This window comes from Myotis yumanensis, unplaced genomic scaffold (genome assembly GCF_028538775.1).
Source record: "Myotis yumanensis isolate MYYU_CA2020_CCGP unplaced genomic scaffold, mMyoYum1.0.hap1 SCAF_2, whole genome shotgun sequence".
NCBI classification, from domain to species: domain Eukaryota; kingdom Metazoa; phylum Chordata; class Mammalia; order Chiroptera; family Vespertilionidae; genus Myotis; species Myotis yumanensis.
The window spans coordinates 202,954,412-202,971,820 of NW_027223753.1; the positions used below are offsets into that span (position 1 = coordinate 202,954,412).

Consider the following 17,409-nt stretch of genomic DNA (forward strand, 5'->3'; position numbering starts at 1 on the left):
ATAAGAAAAGAAAGAGCTTACTAAGAAACACAGATATTTAAGGCATATGTCGAAGAAGAGATGAAACCAAAAATACTAAAATGAGAGTAATCAGAAAAAGAGAGCAGAGAATGCTTATGTAGAGGTCAAGGAATGGGGCAGTTAAAGAACAAAGTAGTCAGCAGTGCCTCGTCCTTGATTACATTTATAAATAAAGAAAGCTGAAAATTATTGCTGGGTTTGAAAATTAGAAGGTTGTGGTCGACCTTTGGGAAAGCAACATATAAGTTGAATGAAGAGGACAGAAGTAAATTGTAATAGAATAAATAATAGCTAGGGAACTGGAAAGTTCTTTCTTTCCTCTTCCTTTCTCTTAGAAAATAATTTAAGACAAGTAAGGAACTACCATGGTAATTTGAGAGATGAAAAGGGAAAGAATGATTTTTCATCTTCTTTTTTTTGTTATTTTGTTTTATTTTTTGTTTCATGTATTATCATTTCATTTTTGGAATGAATGTGATAAGCCAGTGTCTATAGCTTGTCAAGAAGGGGCCAATAGAAAGAGAAGCATCTGAAAAGCAAATGAGGCTTTTATTTTCTTAACTTGAAATGAGAAGATTGAAAAGCTTAGTGCAAATATAAAAACAGAGGTTGAGAGGCATTACACTAAAAAGTTCAACTTGGTCTTCTTGGCAAGCTTAGGTGAAACAAGCTGTTAAGAAGTAATTTTGATAAAATGGTCACAGCCACCAGATTTTCTGATTTTAAATGATAGAGTATCTCAACCCTAAATGCTCCAAAGTTCTGAATTTTCTTAAATATTGTAGTGACTTCCAAAACCTATGAGCTAACATAGGTTGTTGTGATACATTGACATAAAAGTTTAATAATAAAATGAATAATATCTTAATTATTTACATAATTCCTTCAATGAAGTTACAATTTTAAAATATATTTTCAATGAAAAAGAAAGTATTTTCTCATTCATTTGGTATAATCAATAGTCAATAATTTATAAGGACCTTCTATCAGTAAGACTCCTTAAGAGTTTCTATAATTACTAGGGAAGTACAGTAGTCCTCTAAGTCCCTTGATGTGGAGGCCAAAGGGGGGGGGGGAATGATTACCTTAAAAATCTTACAAGTCACTGTACCAAGATGAATCAATACCTTAAGTTGTCTCTGCGTGGCTATTGGAATTTTAAGCGGATACAATTCTGCTTTGTGTCAGACGCATGGTAGACTGATTAAGTTGTCAGTTTTTAAATCGCTGCGAGTGATAAACTGGCCCTTTTAAATGCCACTGTTAAATGTTGTATCAAGCTGCAAAGGGCTCCTGGTCTCCAGATGGAACTTAAAAATGCCAGTGGCTTCATTACATTTACATTCTTGTAAATTAAGAATGCCCCTTTTGCATAGCTGCTATTTGGTCTGCTCGTTTACTTAAACTATAAATAGTAATTTAAGCTTTGTTATGATAGCTGTTATCTTTGTTAAAATGTTGCCTGTGTTCTATTTTGGAAATAATTTTCACTTATGAAATACATTACAGCTTCATCTTTTCCCTATCTAATGAGCTCTTCTCCTGAAATTCCTTTTTATGTTTGTGACCCTTGTTTCACTGAAGTAGAAAATCTTAACTTTTTTTCCTTATTACTTTTTCACTAAAGTTCTAATTGATCACAAAGCTGACTCCTACTTTGTTTCTATTACATATACTAGAGGCCCGGTGCAAGAAATTCATGCACTGGGGCAGGGGAGTGTCCCTCAGCCCAGCTTGCACCCTCTTCAATCTGGGACCCCTCAGGGGATGTCTGCCTGCCAGAATCAGGCCTAAACCAGCAGTCGGATATCCCTCTCACAATCCAGGACTGCTGGCTCCCAACCGCTCACCTTCCTGCCTGCCTGATTGCCCCTAACCACTCCCCTGTCAGCCTGATTGATGCCTAACAGCACCCCTGCTGGCCCGATTGCCCCCAACTTCCCTCCCCTGCCGGCCATCATGTGCTGGCCATCTTGTGACCACATGGAGGTGGCCATCTTTGACCACATAGGGTGGCCATCTTGTGCGAGGGTGTGATGGTCAATTTGCATATTACCTCTTTATTATATAGGATTCCTACCTTTCCATGTGCTCTGCCATCAGCCATTCTAGGTGCTCATTATTGTGTATCCTAGTGTTTGGCCCCTTCAATTTGTCAGCCATACTATATTCTGACTTATCTTTACTAAATGTCGATTTTGTCATCTTTATTTCTATTTTTAAATAATTAATGGACCAAAGCTTAATTTACCATGGCTTTTGAGATCCTCCAACATCTATTTAAAACTATCCGATGATACTATATTACATAAGATATTATACATGAGGCCCACCTCATCTATATTGATCTGCATGTTATTCCCTGACTTTATTGATCATTTCTTTGTTCCACTTGACCTGGGAGGATCCCCCTTTTTCTGTTTTTTTTTTTTATTACACTATCCCACCTTTTTTATAAAAAAAGTTTTATTGCCCTCTATATAGCCTTCTTGATCATAAACCTCATGATTGCCATAATTGGTACATATCATCTCAATTTATCATATATATATTTTTGGTATTGTTATTGTCTTTTCACATAAACTGTAAATTCCTTAATGTCAGGAACTATGGCTTATCATTATTGTATACCATAACATTTAAAGAGTGATTTGCAAAGTGCATACAATCAAAAAATTCTAATAAAAATTTACTTTACTGAATTCTACTTTTAAGATTGATATTGCATGCATTTCTTTGAAAATAGTTCACAGAGGACATATATTTATCATGGCTCCATTTTTCAGTGTGTATATTTAAAACATTTTCTTACCTTGAATAATAATCTTTTGTGAAGCTTCTGCATTCTGACTATCTAACCCCAACTCGAATACAAAAACATAATGTATTGATTAATTTATAAGGCATGCCATCATTTAATCAATAATGCCCTTTATATGAAATTAATCCATATAACATTATACCCTTCATAGTTTTCTTCAAAGTCATTATATCTATTCCAAAGACACAAGGAGAGTAAAACTTCAAAAGCAGATTTTTCAGCATTAGTGAATGCCACAGATATTATAACTTCAAACCCCAATCCTAAATAGAATTTTGAAAAAAAAATGCTTAATATCATTTTTTCCTAAATGAAATAAAGTCCCAATATCAATATCCACTTTCATTTCTTTGTGTCTATATTGAAACATCAGAAATGACAGGAAGATTAACTGAACAGATATCAAATAAATTATTGCTGTCCTGTTTTGTCTGAACACAGTTTTTGGCCTTAGGGAAATATTTTCTTTTCTTTTGACAATTGAGTCCAAGATGAATCTGTTGGAGGCAGCCATGGGTCAAAAATGATCGCAAGAAATTCTGGATTTTAAGTAACTAAAGCAATGTTTGAGGTGTGGCTTTAAATTTAATTATCCAGGTTTTTCCTAATATTCACATGTAATGTGTCTGGGGAGATCAAGTAGAGCAATTCTAGCCTTTGGCAAATGTATTAAACTAGAGAAGTATGTGTTTTCTTTAAATAATTTCAATACCTAAAATAGAGCAATATTATCAAAATTTCCATGAAAAATATGGTCCTGATTTATGTGTGAATTGATAGAATGTACTGAATGATAAAATAACCAAATATTTTAATATAAAAGACCTAATTAACTTTAAGCTCAATTTTATTTTGTTACAATTAATTTGTTATTTATTACACCCATTGGCAAAACAGTGCCTATATCTTTTAAGTTACATCTTTCCTGTAAACTCTTCCTTAGAAAAACAATACAAATATACTCCAAAGTCAAATATGGGAATTATATACACAATAATTGGTAGATATTTCTCAAACTCTCTGATACCCTTACATTCAATTTAAGGCAGTGAAGTAAATACGAAATTTTATATTGTTAATACCATCAATGTTCTCTACCTTGTGTGCAATAAGCTCTGGGTGTCAGCCCATTATTCTCATGTATTCATATGTTATCAGTTTAGGAGAAACAGAAGGGAGGTTGATGAGCCTTTACCTCAGGGAGTTTACATTTAAATAAGGTAGAGAACTGAGTATAATTATCAACAACATGTTTCATTTGTTTAGTGAAAATGGCTCTTAATTTTTAAAAAAACATTTTATTGATTTCAGAGAGGAAGGGATATATATATACACACATCAGTGATGAGAGAGAATTGTTGATCAGCCGCCTCCTACAAGCCCCCCACCAGGGATTAAGCGCACAACCAGGCATGTGCCCTGACTGGGAATTGAGCTCAGGACCCCTCAGTCTGCAGGCTGAAGCTCTTATCCACTGAGCCAAACCAGCTAGGGTTGAAAATACCTCTTGAGTAAAGATATTTATTTGTTGATGCCATTGATGGAGCTCTTAAAGAATGTTTTGCAAAGTTATTGATATTTTAGTTTTGTTTTGAATCTAGAAAATAGCCAGCCACATGGTGATGTGAAAAAGGGTGATGAAGGCAGAGGAAATAGTTGGAGCAAATGCACAGTGATGGGAAAGTGGGAGTCAGTGGAGAAGGGGTGGGGATAATTCATCTTTGTATGTACTGCAGACACACTGGGAAGGGACAATTGTAAATAAACTTGGAAAGGTGAAGTTTTTTTCCATTAAAATGTGTACAATAATTATTTAATTGGCCCAAAGAAATCCTCTTTGAATACTTTTGTGTAGGCAAGTGAAATTAAACAGTTTAAGAAAGGTATTCATGCAGTAGCCTGATAAATACTACTTCCATGAGAAGAGAGATGAAGAGAAAAAAAAATCTAGAACTTGATATGTTACTATCACAGATTATATATATCTCACATTAATTAAAGTGTACATGTATTAGGGGAAGAGTGTTGGAAATAAACAAAAATGCATACCCATGTTATTTCAGAGGTTATATCTTCAAGGTTTGAAAATTCATTAATGGTGACAAAAAATGGAATGTGAACAGTTTGTTTGTTTGTTTTTTATGGAAGGGTAATGGGTTCAGTTTGCACACAGAAAGTTCGAAATTAAAATATTCTATCTAATTGAATACTAGTTGAGGGTTGAAGATTGGAGTATTAGCTTTTTTGGAAAGTTCAAACTGAAGATCCAAGGAGAAAAGATAATTGTTGCCATTAATGATGCCTTAAAGAAGAAAGTAAAGGGAGGGGAAAATGAGAAAGAGGAAAACAATCACAATTTTCTTCTTCTTTCAACTATGTTACCTTTTTTTCTTCTTCCTTCCCTTCTATTGGTAGGTATGTCCAAAACTTCCCCAAATTATAAAACCCCTGACCATGTGCCCAGAATTGTGTGTTCCAAAACCATCACCCCCCTTTAGGTTCAAGCTTCTTAAAAGGGAATTCTCAAATTTCTTAACTTCGGTAATTTGCCTCTGTTGACCCCAATACCCATAAATTAAGCGTACCTAGGGAATGAGTGACTTCTACCAAGGAAAAGTTCTCTTCTGTGAATTCTCATTGGAATTAACATTGTTTAAATATAATTATGTTACCTAATTAATCTAATTTCATTTTTTGAAGTTTCATGTTCCTTACTTCTCCTATTGGTTGTTTCAGCTGACTCACTTCATAGTACCTTAGTGTACTGTCTACTTGATAATGTCAGGATGTGTGTTTAAGTTAAAAAGAGCTTTACTTCTAAAAATCTTGGGCAGTCTGGGCTGATGATGTAGATCTTCTGAAGGAGAATGATGTTTGCTTCTGTCACTTACCTATGAACCTTACACGTGACGCTGCTTTTTAGTTTAATTTCTTACATTGGGATTTCCCAAAGATCACCTGTTTATAGCTAAATCCCAAACGTGGGATATGTTGAAAAAGTGGCTAATCTATTTAAGGAGAAACATTTTTCCTCTACACAGGCCAGAATTGTGGGTTCCAAAAACACAGTCCATCTCTTTAGGTTCTCATAAGGGAAATCTCAAATTTCTTAACTTCTGGAATTTGCTAAAGACAACCTCCCTTGTCATCAACCTTTTGCCAGTGGGCTGATTTATTCTTATCCTTCTTATAATATGGATTAACTTTATTCTGGTCCAGTGTTACCTGGGAATCTGTAGCACCCCCTTTTCTAGATAAGCTTTGATTGAATATCTGTGCAATATATGCATCTTTGATTGCTTTGATATATAAATTCTTAACTGCTATTCTATTTTTTAGAATTTTTCTTTGTTTTTGTTTTTTTTTTTTTGTTTTGTTTTTGTTGTTTTTTATCAACAGCTCCATTACTTTACAATGCATTTCTGAAAACAAGAGATGGTCAAACAGGGTTTTAGCGAGTAGTCACACTCACTTGTCCATCATTTTATTAGAAACTAGAGACCCAGTGCATGAAATTCATGCATGGGTAGGGTCCCTAGTGGCTGTAGGCTGCCAGCCAGGGCCTCCCTTTGTTTTTCTCCGCCCCCTGGTGGTCAGTGCATGTCATAGCGAGCGTTTGAACTCCTGGTCCATCAAACTCCCTAGGGGACATTTTGCTTATTAGGCTTTTATATAGATAGATAGATATACATCTCTCAATTTGGAGTAAAACAATTTCTAGATTCTTCATCTATTTTATGGCAAAATTTGGAAAAAAATTATTGAACATCTCATCTATTTATTGCCATTGTCCTTATTTATCTTGTCAAAATAAATGTTCACTCACCTTTCATTATGCAATGCTTTCTCTCTTCCCCATGTCTGTCTTCTTTCACTGAAATATTTTAGTAGGTACTCAAAATTTCGTTAATTTATATTTTTATTGTTGTAATAGCAGTGTAGGGTATACTTTTTGTAACAAGGTTTCAAATTTGGGGCAAAATATTTCTCTAGCTGTTGTCTAATCAGGTAGCGCATATAAACCTAGCATGTAAATATGGAACAGCTGTCTGAATGTGAATTTTCTCATTAATTGACAAACAAATTTCAAAATATTAGCTTGAATGAGTTCTTTATTTGGTCTGGTTGTAGAAGTGCATAATAAAATGTAACATTTTGTTGTTAGATCATATTTTACAAAACTTTCATTTCTCTTTATGGGCAATAAAAATTGAGGTAAATAATTTCTGTTTAAATAATGTGGTTATAGATCAGTAGTAAAATCTTAGAATTCATGTTTAAAACCATAATTAATTGTTACTCAAATATTTTTTTCAGCTCTTCTTCAAGTGACAATTTCACTTAGCAAAGTAGAGCTTAGTGTGGGTGAATCAAAATTCTTCACATGTACAGGTATGTATTACAAATATTTTCAGATAATTTGTTTTATGCTTTAATTATTTAACATAATATAGTGGCAAAATTTAAGTTGTGGCAAAACAATTCTCTAAAAATAAAGTCTTATCATTGGTTTTATAATAATTGGAAAAGTATCAATTATTATTTTTTTCATTTCAAACAGAATGAATTTTATTTCTGTCAACTTTATTAATTTTGGACGTCAAACTAGATCATTTATTTGGAAAATAATTTATAATCAAATATAATGCATATATATTGATTTAAATCAATTAAAATATTATACCTGTGTAGATAGTAATGTTAGGGTGAATGTCAATATTATAACTTTATAAATATATAAATCTTTATAAATATACAATGAATAAATTAAATAAGGTACACTGCGCTACAGTTACACCTGCTGAAAGTTTTAGGACAAAGCAAATCAAATTTATCCTTATGAAAAGTGATTTTATTTTATTTTTTTTTTTTTATTTTTTATTTTTTTTAAATATATTTTATTGATTTTTTACAGAGAGGAAGGGAGAGAGATAGAGAGTTAGAAACATTGATGAGAGAGAAACATCGATCAGCTGCCTCCTGCACATCTCCTACTGGGGATGTGCCCACAACCCAGGTACATGCCCTTGACCAGAATCGAACCTGGGACCTTTCAGTCCTCAGGCCGACGCTCTATCCACCGAGCCAAACCGGTTCTGGCGAAAAGTGATTTTAAAAAATAGTTATTTAATCAGGAAAAAATTGCAAGATTTTTGTGACTAATCAAAAGTATCAGATGTCATAATGCTTCTGAGAAATTATATGGACCTCATTCAGTTTAATTGCACACATGCAGAATTTTCCAAAAGAGATTTAAATATTTGAACATCAAATTTTAATTCAGCACACTGTGGAACTCATGAATTAATACATTCTACTTATATTTAGTGTCATCATATTCATTTTATTCATAAAACCCTTATCCTTAGTTTTTTTTAAAAAGAAAACTTTGTTTTTAGTTTTAAAAAATATTCACTTAGTGCCTAAATGGCTTTCTAGAGTATTTTCATATTTTTTCTATTTCTGTTTCTACTTAAGCAATTCACAACTGGATTTAAATAGGATTTCCTGATATAAAATGAATTATAAAGTTATCTTGAGAATGGCATGGCTTACTATTATAAACATTATTAAAAATATATACAGTTATAATAACATATGTATCAATCATATCCATAGTATATAAGCTATATAATCTACACTAAAAAAAGACAAACATGCAAATTGACCTTCGCTATGCCTTAAGGCATGCCCACCAGCCAATCAGAGTGACTATATGCAAATTAACATAGCCAAGATGGCGGCCAGCAGCCACCGAGCTGGAGTGAGCAGGAGGCTTCCCTCCCACCTACCCTGGCCAGCTCTGAGCTCTTCTCAAGGCTACAAAGTTTCAATTACAGAAGGTAAATAAATCCCAGAATAAAAAAAAAAGAAAAAGAAAAAAAGGAGAGGCTGGGAGCTTCAGTTGCCGGGGGGCTTGGCCAGCCTGAAAACAGCCCTCAGCTCCTTACCCAGACTGGCCAGGCACCCCAGTGGGGACCCCCCACCCTAAAGCGAGTGTGGCCAGCCTGAAAACCACCATCAGCCTCTCACCCAAGCTGGCCAAACCTCCATGGGTTGAGGGTCCCCACTGAGGGGGGAGGGCTTGACCAGCCTGTAAACAGCCATCAGCCCCTCACCCAGGCTGGCCAGGCACCCCAGTGGGGACCCCCACCCTGAAGGGTGTGTGACCAGCAGCATACAGCCCTCAGCTCCTCACCCAGGCTGGTCAGGCACTCCAGCGGGACCCCCACCCTCATCCAGGACACCCTTCAGGGCAAACCAGCCGGCCCCCACCCATGCACCAAGCCTCTGTCCTATATAATAAAAGGGTAATATGCAAACTGACCCTAACAGCAGAACAACTGGGAATGACTGGTCACTATGACACACACTGACCACCAGGGGGCAGACGCTCAATGCAGGAGCTGCCTTTGGTGGTCTGTCACTCCCACATGGGGGAGCTCTGCTCAGCCACAAGCCAGGCTGATGGCTGCCAGTACAGCAGTGGTGGTGGGAGCCTCTCTCGCCTTCTCAGCAGCGCTAAGGATGTCTGACTGCAGCTTAGGCCTGCTCCCCACTGGCAAGTGGACATCCCCCGAGGGCTGCCGGGCTGCCAGAGGGATGTCTGACTGCCAGCTTAGGCTCAATCCCCCAGGGATCGGGCTTAAGCCAGCAGGTGGACATCCTCTGAGGGGTCCCAGACTGCAAGAAGGCATAGGCCGGGCTGAGGGACCCCCCCAAGTGCACAAATTTTTGTGCACCGGGCCTCTAGTATACTATAACTACATATACTATATATTTTAAATTATATTAATCATATCTATGAAAAACTAATAGAGGCCATGAGTTTTTATACATTTGCCTTCATAAAGTTTAGAATTGATAGGTTTGTTTATATATATTTTTGTATATTGACAAATGAAAAGCAAGGGAGAAATGATTTAACATCATTTATTATGTCAGCTGATCATTGGCCTAAGCATATAGGCCATTGTTTCTAAATGTCATCCATATTTTATATATACAAATGCACAATTGTACCCAATAATCACAGAAAAATTAAATAACTTAAAATTAATTTTTAGAAATTAAAATAAATAGTATTTTTATTCAATTTGCATATTATAATAATATACTAGTAAATTATATAATGTAATTGCCTCTGTATCTGCCACATAAAGTCAAATTAAGATAAAATTTAAAAGTATGAATTAACATAATTCAATGGTACTGAGTTTTGCTCTAAATAATAAGGTAAAATAACAACGTTTTATTAATATAAAGATGTATAACCAAGAATTATACTGTTATCACAGAAGTGTCCTTATTTTTGTTAAATATACATACGTGTGAAACAAGAATCTAAAAATAAAGATGTGGGGAACCAGTGCAAATTAGAAAGCTTGCATGTATTTTTCCCTACACATTGGTGACTATGGTGTCATGACTCTATAGTTTCATTGTACCCTAAAACACAGACACCTGAAACACAATAAATAAATATACCTGAATTTATGGAAGTTAGAATGGAGTCAGATCCTCATAGAACTAAGAGTATGTCATATGTTGTAAAAGGATTTTTATACTATGTTTTCAAGAAAATAAAAAGTGTAATTGTATTTTTTAATTTCTCCAGTGGGTCACTCTTATCAGGAAAGTAACATGAAAAGTTTTATTGAAATTTATGAATTAGTAGAGATGCCAGAAAAAAATAATATGATGACCAATCTATGAAAATCCAGAGTAAAATCTCCATAATAATAAAGTTGTATACCATATTATTAATCATAAAAAATATACAAAATATTTCACATAATATTATCTACATTTTGCTGTATAAAATGAGATTTTCGTATTGTTCAAACTTATGCTCATTTACACTATTCTTTGGTGACATCTCTATGGAGTGGGAACTTGAAAAAAAAAGCTGCCCTAAATGAGTTATCCTATAACTGCTATGGTATTTTGATGTGTTCAGAAAAACAGAAAATAACATAACTGAGATCCATTTAAAATGTAAACTTTCATGCTTTTGCTCTAGCATGTCTAATTTGATGTAGAAAGGATACTAATTTGTTTCTAAAGCGATTTGTTGGGAGAAAAATAAGAAGGAACAATTTTCTTCAAAGAGGTCCTGCAGATGTTAGCTAACTTTATGCATTTTCCGGGATACTTTTGAGTTAGTGTATGCTGCTCCCACAAATTATCTCTCAAGCAATTAGGTGAAATACATCATTTTTGTGACTAAAAGCAAACACAGGAATCTTCAGCTTTTACAAAGAGGATAATAACCTAGATTCTGAATTGGAAAACTTAAATATATGTTTACCCTGTAATGCTTTGCTTATAATTGCCTCGCAGGATAAGTGGCATTTCAATGCATTCTAATTATCATGTGACTAAATAGTTAACAGTTTTAGCTTAAAATTATGAAAGTACTGATTTTGAGAAAAGAGATTAGGGCCTCATATTAAAAATACTCATTGGTCATATCTGTACAAATAGAAAGACTTGGTATATTTATTCAAAATTTAGTATTAAAACCAAAGTTTATTTTTTATGAGGTTTACATTTTTATGAGCTCTGCTTTATCAGGCAAAAAAATTCTAACTCTTGACCCTAGCAAAGAGAACCAAAGTGGTGAAATCATGTTAGTAATCATGATTCTGTTCAGATATATCTGTCAATAATATATTTATGACTGAATAGCCAAGGCAGTTTTATAATGTACCTTAGTAAAAAATCCATAGATTACTATAGTAAGTACTCAATTATCATAGCTTACATGTTATACCTGATGTTTCCTATGGAACTTTTGGGTTTTGCTTACTCAAATGGGATTGAATCTTCAACATTGGATAAATAAGAGAACATGTGTTCTAACATTTGTGTTTACTCTCAATTTGGTAAGATTTTCAGATTTCCAGTCTTTCCCTATTTAACTTTTTTTCAAAATTGTTAAAAACTGTTACATAATAAGTAAATGCCAATGCAAAAACAAACACTTGAATCATATTCTCAAATATTTCTTTTCCATGATTCTTTGCAGCAATTGGTGAGCCTGAGAGTATAGACTGGTATAATCCTCAAGGAGAGAAGATAATTTCAACACAGAGGGTGATGGTCCAAAAGGAGGGTGTCAGGTCACGATTAACCATCTACAATGCAAATATAGAAGATGCAGGGATATATCGTTGTCAAGCAACAGATGCCAAAGGCCAGACACAAGAAGCTACAGTTGTTTTGGAAATTTACCGTAAGTCATGTATTTATTAGTTGATTAAAGTTGTGGTTAAAAATTAAACACAAAAGAACGTGTGTTTAATAAAAACTAATAGGCATTAAGAACTATTGGAGTAGGCAGTGTTCTTTAGACCTTTACAGATGGCAGCTTATTCTATTTTACCATACTGCATCTCTAAAATAGAATAAATAAAAGGAATTAGTTAATCATCAACATATAGATGGAGACAATTATGTCAGTTAAATAATATAAATGAAAATGTTTACATTTTCTCAGGGCATTAAGAATCTGCTGGGTAAATGAAAAACAGTAGTTCATTTAGTGGTATGAAATATATGGAGTACTTTTTCACTCTAAAATAAAAGGTTATAATTAGAACCTGTGAAATTGCCGATGTGAAAGCAGTGACCAGTCTGGAATGAGAACTGGGGAAGAGTCAGTGAACAGGAATAGACAGAGGAAAAGCTGAAAGCTCAACTAGTGGAGACGGATATCTCACCGGCTTCTGCACCACCAGGCCTTTTGTTAACAAGCATCTCCATGCATACACTTCATTTTATGATTTGAAATTCATCACTTCTTTTCCCCTTCTCACTCTTAGGAATCACTACCCTCATTAAGAACACTGTTGACTATCTGGGTTTGAAACCAGGCTGCATCACTTCATTTAGTGGTCTTAAGCAATCACCTAACCCATCTGTCTTTAGTTTCTTCACCTATAAAATGGGTATAATATAGTACCTACCTTATACATAGATTTTTTTGAGGGCTATATTAATATTACATAAAGAACATAGAACAATGCCTTACAATTAATATGTGGTAGTTAGCATTTCTACCAGTGAAAAAATTATAAAGATTTTTGAATACTAGCTTATAAGGTATCGCTTCTTAGAACTTTGTTTTTTATTATTCCAGGAAAAGGATTTTTTTTAAAAAAGCCAAAGTATATCCCCAGCATGGCTTCCTCTTTGATGAGCAGGGGGATTGTTGGCACATTGTCGCCCTTGTTTTCTTGATTTGGCCTCTCCCCCCAACCCCATTAGTTTCTAAGCTCATATTTGGAAATATTTTTTTCTTTTTTTAAAATATTTATTGTTGAAAGTATTACACAAGTCCTCCTTTTCCCCCCATTAACCTCTTTCAGCCCACTCCCACCCCCGCAAGGTCCTTACTACTCCATTTTCTGTGTCAGCAGGTTATGCATATATGCATACAAATAAGAAATAGTTTTCTTACTTTATATGTTGGAAAGGAAGATCCCCAATATTTTATTTGTGAAAATAAAGAAATCTATTATTTTTTCCTTAGCAAGAACACTGAATTACTTTTGTGAACATTTCTCATCAAGCATACATAGCCTGTTCATTCACTAGTTGGCCACATTTATTGGATGTCTTCGACATGGCAGACAATATTCTGAGTTCTAGAGACTCAATAATGATTAAAACAGGAGATGTCACCAACCACTAGGTGCTGATATTTTAGTAAGTAAGCTTTGAAAAAATGCATAGATGCTACTATCCATGCTATAGGACATTGAGAGTGGGAAGGAAGATGGTTTTTAAAAAAAAATCTTTGGAGGTCAGGCAGGCAGAAATGGGAAGAAATTTAAGACGTGCAAATGAGGACTGTTGAAGGAATTGAAAAGATGACAATTTACCTGGAGCACGGAGCACAGGAAGAGAGAGAAATTGGGATCAGAGTTGTGGGACAGACTTCAGTTCACACAAGACCTGGAGTAGGATTGTAAGGACTTCAGAATTTCTTCTCAGAGATGTGGGAAGAAGTTACCAGGCAGAGGAGTCATATGATCTGATTTAAAGTTTTCCAGGATCCTGTTTTGATTAATTATTTCATTATCACATCAATCAACACAGATTCTGGAACAGGTTATTGAGAGAAATAAGTGATAATACTTTTATGGTTTGTTTTGCTTTCTTTATACAGAAAAGCTCATTTTCAGAGAAGTGGTATCACCTCAAGAATTCAAACAGGGAGAAGATGCAGAAGTGGTTTGCCGAGTTAGCAGCTCGCCTGCACCTGCCGTCAGCTGGTTGTACCATAATGAGGAAGTCACCGCTATTTCCGACAGTTAGTATTTTGGTAACTCCCTACGTTATATGTTCTAATAATATTGCCACTTTTTCAAAAACTGAATCTACCTGACTAAATATAGAAGTTGGGATTTTTTAAATATGTTTTTATTGATTTCAGAGAGGAAGGGAGAGGGAGAGAGAGATAGAAACATCAATGATGAGAGAGAATCATTGATTGGCTGCCTCCTACAGGCCCCCTACTGGGATTGAGCCCACAACCCAGACATGTGCCCTTGACCGGCATGGAACCTGGGACCCTTAAGTCTGCAGGCCAACTCTCTATCCACTGAGTAAAATCGGCTAGGGCATAGAAGTTGGAATTTGTGACCCTAAGTGTCAATTGACTATTTTGAGAACCTTAAAGTTGTATATCAAGGGTGGGCAAACTATGGACCTCAGGAAAAATTCAGCTCTTTTCTGTTTTTGTAAGGTGTTATGAGAGTACAAATAAGCTTACTAGTTACATATCATACACTAGAGGCCTGGTGCACAATATCTGTGCACTTGGGGGGGGGTCCCTCAGCCCAGCCTGTGCCCTCACAGTCTGGGAGCCCTCAGGAGATGTCCAACTGCCACAGAGGCAGGAGAGGCTGCTGTGGAAGTGGGAGAGACTCTCACGAGCCGTGAGCCTGGCTTCTGGCTGAGCAGCGCTCCCCCTGTGAAACCACACTGACCACCAGAGGGAAGCTCCTGCATTAAGTGTCTGCCCCTTGGTGGTCATGCCACATCATTGTGACCAGTCGTTCTGCCGTTTGGTCAATTTGCATATTAAGCTTTTATTATATAGGACTAGAGGCCTGGTGCACGGATTTGTGAACTAGTGGGGTCCCTTGGCTTGGCTTGGCCTGTGGGGATTGGGCCAAAACCAGCTCTCTAACATCTCCTAAGGGGTCCCGGATTGGAGAGGGTGATTTTCGGGTGATGCACCCTGGAATCAGGCTCCCTCATCTCTGGTTCCATGTGCATCACTCGAGAACCACCGCTGCCAAGTAACTGCAGCTTGGCAGTTCCTGAATTGAGCATCTGTCCCCCTGGTAGTCAGTACACATCATAGCTACCAGTCGGACGGTTGCATAGACTTTTATATATAGAGATGGCTGTTTTGAGCAGCTGTGACACAGGTGGTTTGACCTACAAAGCTTACTATAGTTATCATCAGGAGATTTACAGAAGAGGTTGCTGGCCCCTGATCTATTCAAGAAAAAAAATTACATGCCAACAGTACAAGGATACTAAGTAAATTAAGGAATTAATCCTGATGCATTCAAATTCTACATATTATCATTCAAACATGATTCCATGGGCTCATTATACTTAAATTGAAAGTGACATCTATATGAATCCTGTTTATTATTCTGGCACTGTTCTTTCAAAGCCACCTACGTGTTTTAAATATTATGGTAAGATGCATATGGGTAATAGGAAGAAAAGTACATGCATTCAAATTGTCTTTAAGATTTTGATTCAGACTGAGCTAAAATCTAGATTAATACGACATTTGATATTGAAAGCATAATTTGCTTACATTATGCTGCTTTACCATTGTGCGTTGGGAGCATTTTCAATTTAGAATAGTTTTCAATGCACCTGCATTTCAGAGAGATACAAAGTAATAGAATCTTTTAAAATACTTTCCCTCTTGGATGATTTTGTTTTGTGATTCTGAGATTTGATCTTTTACAACATAAAGGAAAGAAAGCAGAATATCTGTTTTTGAAAATAAACAGAGATTGTATCATAATTATTTATTAATCATTTTTTTAATTTTGAAAAAAAAATTGGACTTTGATATTTTAAAAAAGCTGACTAAAACTCTTCTATTATAATGTTAGTAAAAATAATACTTTATTTCCTCTTATTTTATTTTAGAATAACTGCTTCAGATTTTTATTAACAAGCTACATTCATAAATTAAGCAATATATTTTTAGCTTTTTGCCTCTCAATAATAAAAAAAAAGGTAGTTCTTTTATGACAATTAAATGAAATGTCTAAACATTTTCAGATTGCCTAATTGGGGGCTTCAGGTGTGCATCTGGTTTATTGTAAACCTTCATTGTAAAAAGTATTTGAAATAGATTGCACTTTTTAAAAGACGCATAGAACAAGAGCCTTGAAGCAATGACTGATAGTCAAGTGTAGTGTGATGGAGGAGTGATACCTCTAGGTTAAAGCTTACACGTTTTTCCTGGATCCCAGGATGGAATGATGAGAAGCTTGGATGCCTTTGTGGCAAAACTCTTTATTTATTTATTTTTTTGCCCTAAAGCTTAGAACAACTTTTCTAACTGGTCTGTACCTCATTCAGGTTCTTCATCTGTAAACCCTGGGCTATTATATCCACTTTAAATAAGACACTAGTCATATAACAAATATTTGTTAAATGAACGAACAAAATATTTGTCACTGTATTCATTTTTCAATAAATGACTTTTTTTTTTCTCATTCCTTCTCATTGATGTTTTAAATCTTGGGAATCAATTTTACCAAAATTATATGCGTTCATATTATATAAAAAATCAGAATATCCAATGTGGATGAAGTTATTAAACTAGATTTAAAAATGAAATGTAACCCTGAATTGCATGGTAGGAAAAATTTTTTTTTAAGTAAAAGGACGTAATGTTGCTTTCACTGGAGGACATAAAGGGTGTAGATGAATTGTGAGGAAGGACATACTTTTCTAGCTCTTAATATCAGAGGAACATTTATTATCCAGCAATGTGTATGTTTATAATGAGTTTTCAAGAAATAATATTCTCACCCTAACCGGTTTGGCTCAGTGGATGGAGCGTTGGCCTGCGGACTGAAGGGTCCCAGGTTCGATTCCGGTCAAGGGCATGTACCTTGGTTGTGGGCACATACTCAGTTGGGGGTGTGCAGAGGCTGATCAATGTTTCTAACTCTCTATCCCTCTTCTTTCCTCTCTGTAAAAAATCAATAAAATATATTTAAAAAAGAAATACTATTCTCCATCTGGTTATACCTCACGTGGTCTCTTTATTAAAGCGACTGGAATAAAATTAGGCTCACAACCATGAAAGGAACAGGTATGGGGATTTAGAATAATGTAGTGTGCCCAGGGAACTTCCTGGAGCCTTCGTGTGGTACAGGAGTAAAGTATAGAGTCTCCAGATGAAACCATGAAGACTTCGAAATGTCCATCTCCTTAGCTGTGCTATTGGTAGGAGGTGTGTGGCAAATGCTCAGAGTTAAAATTCCAACGGAATATTTAAAGTGGAG

The 17,409-nt window shown here is 35.3% G+C and overlaps 1 protein-coding gene across 2 annotated transcripts in view; it reads left to right on the plus strand.

The window, feature by feature from the left end:
• NCAM2 (neural cell adhesion molecule 2) overlaps positions 1 to 17,409 on the plus strand; it is a 413,570-nt gene that overhangs the window by 231,047 nt on the left and 165,114 nt on the right. For both annotated transcript variants that reach the window (XM_070406989.1, XM_070406990.1), the window contains exons 2-4: positions 7,160 to 7,234; positions 11,874 to 12,080; positions 14,019 to 14,162. In XM_070406989.1, coding sequence (XP_070263090.1) covers positions 7,160 to 7,234; positions 11,874 to 12,080; positions 14,019 to 14,162 — 426 coding nt within the window. The remainder of the gene's footprint in view (positions 1 to 7,159; positions 7,235 to 11,873; positions 12,081 to 14,018; positions 14,163 to 17,409) is intronic.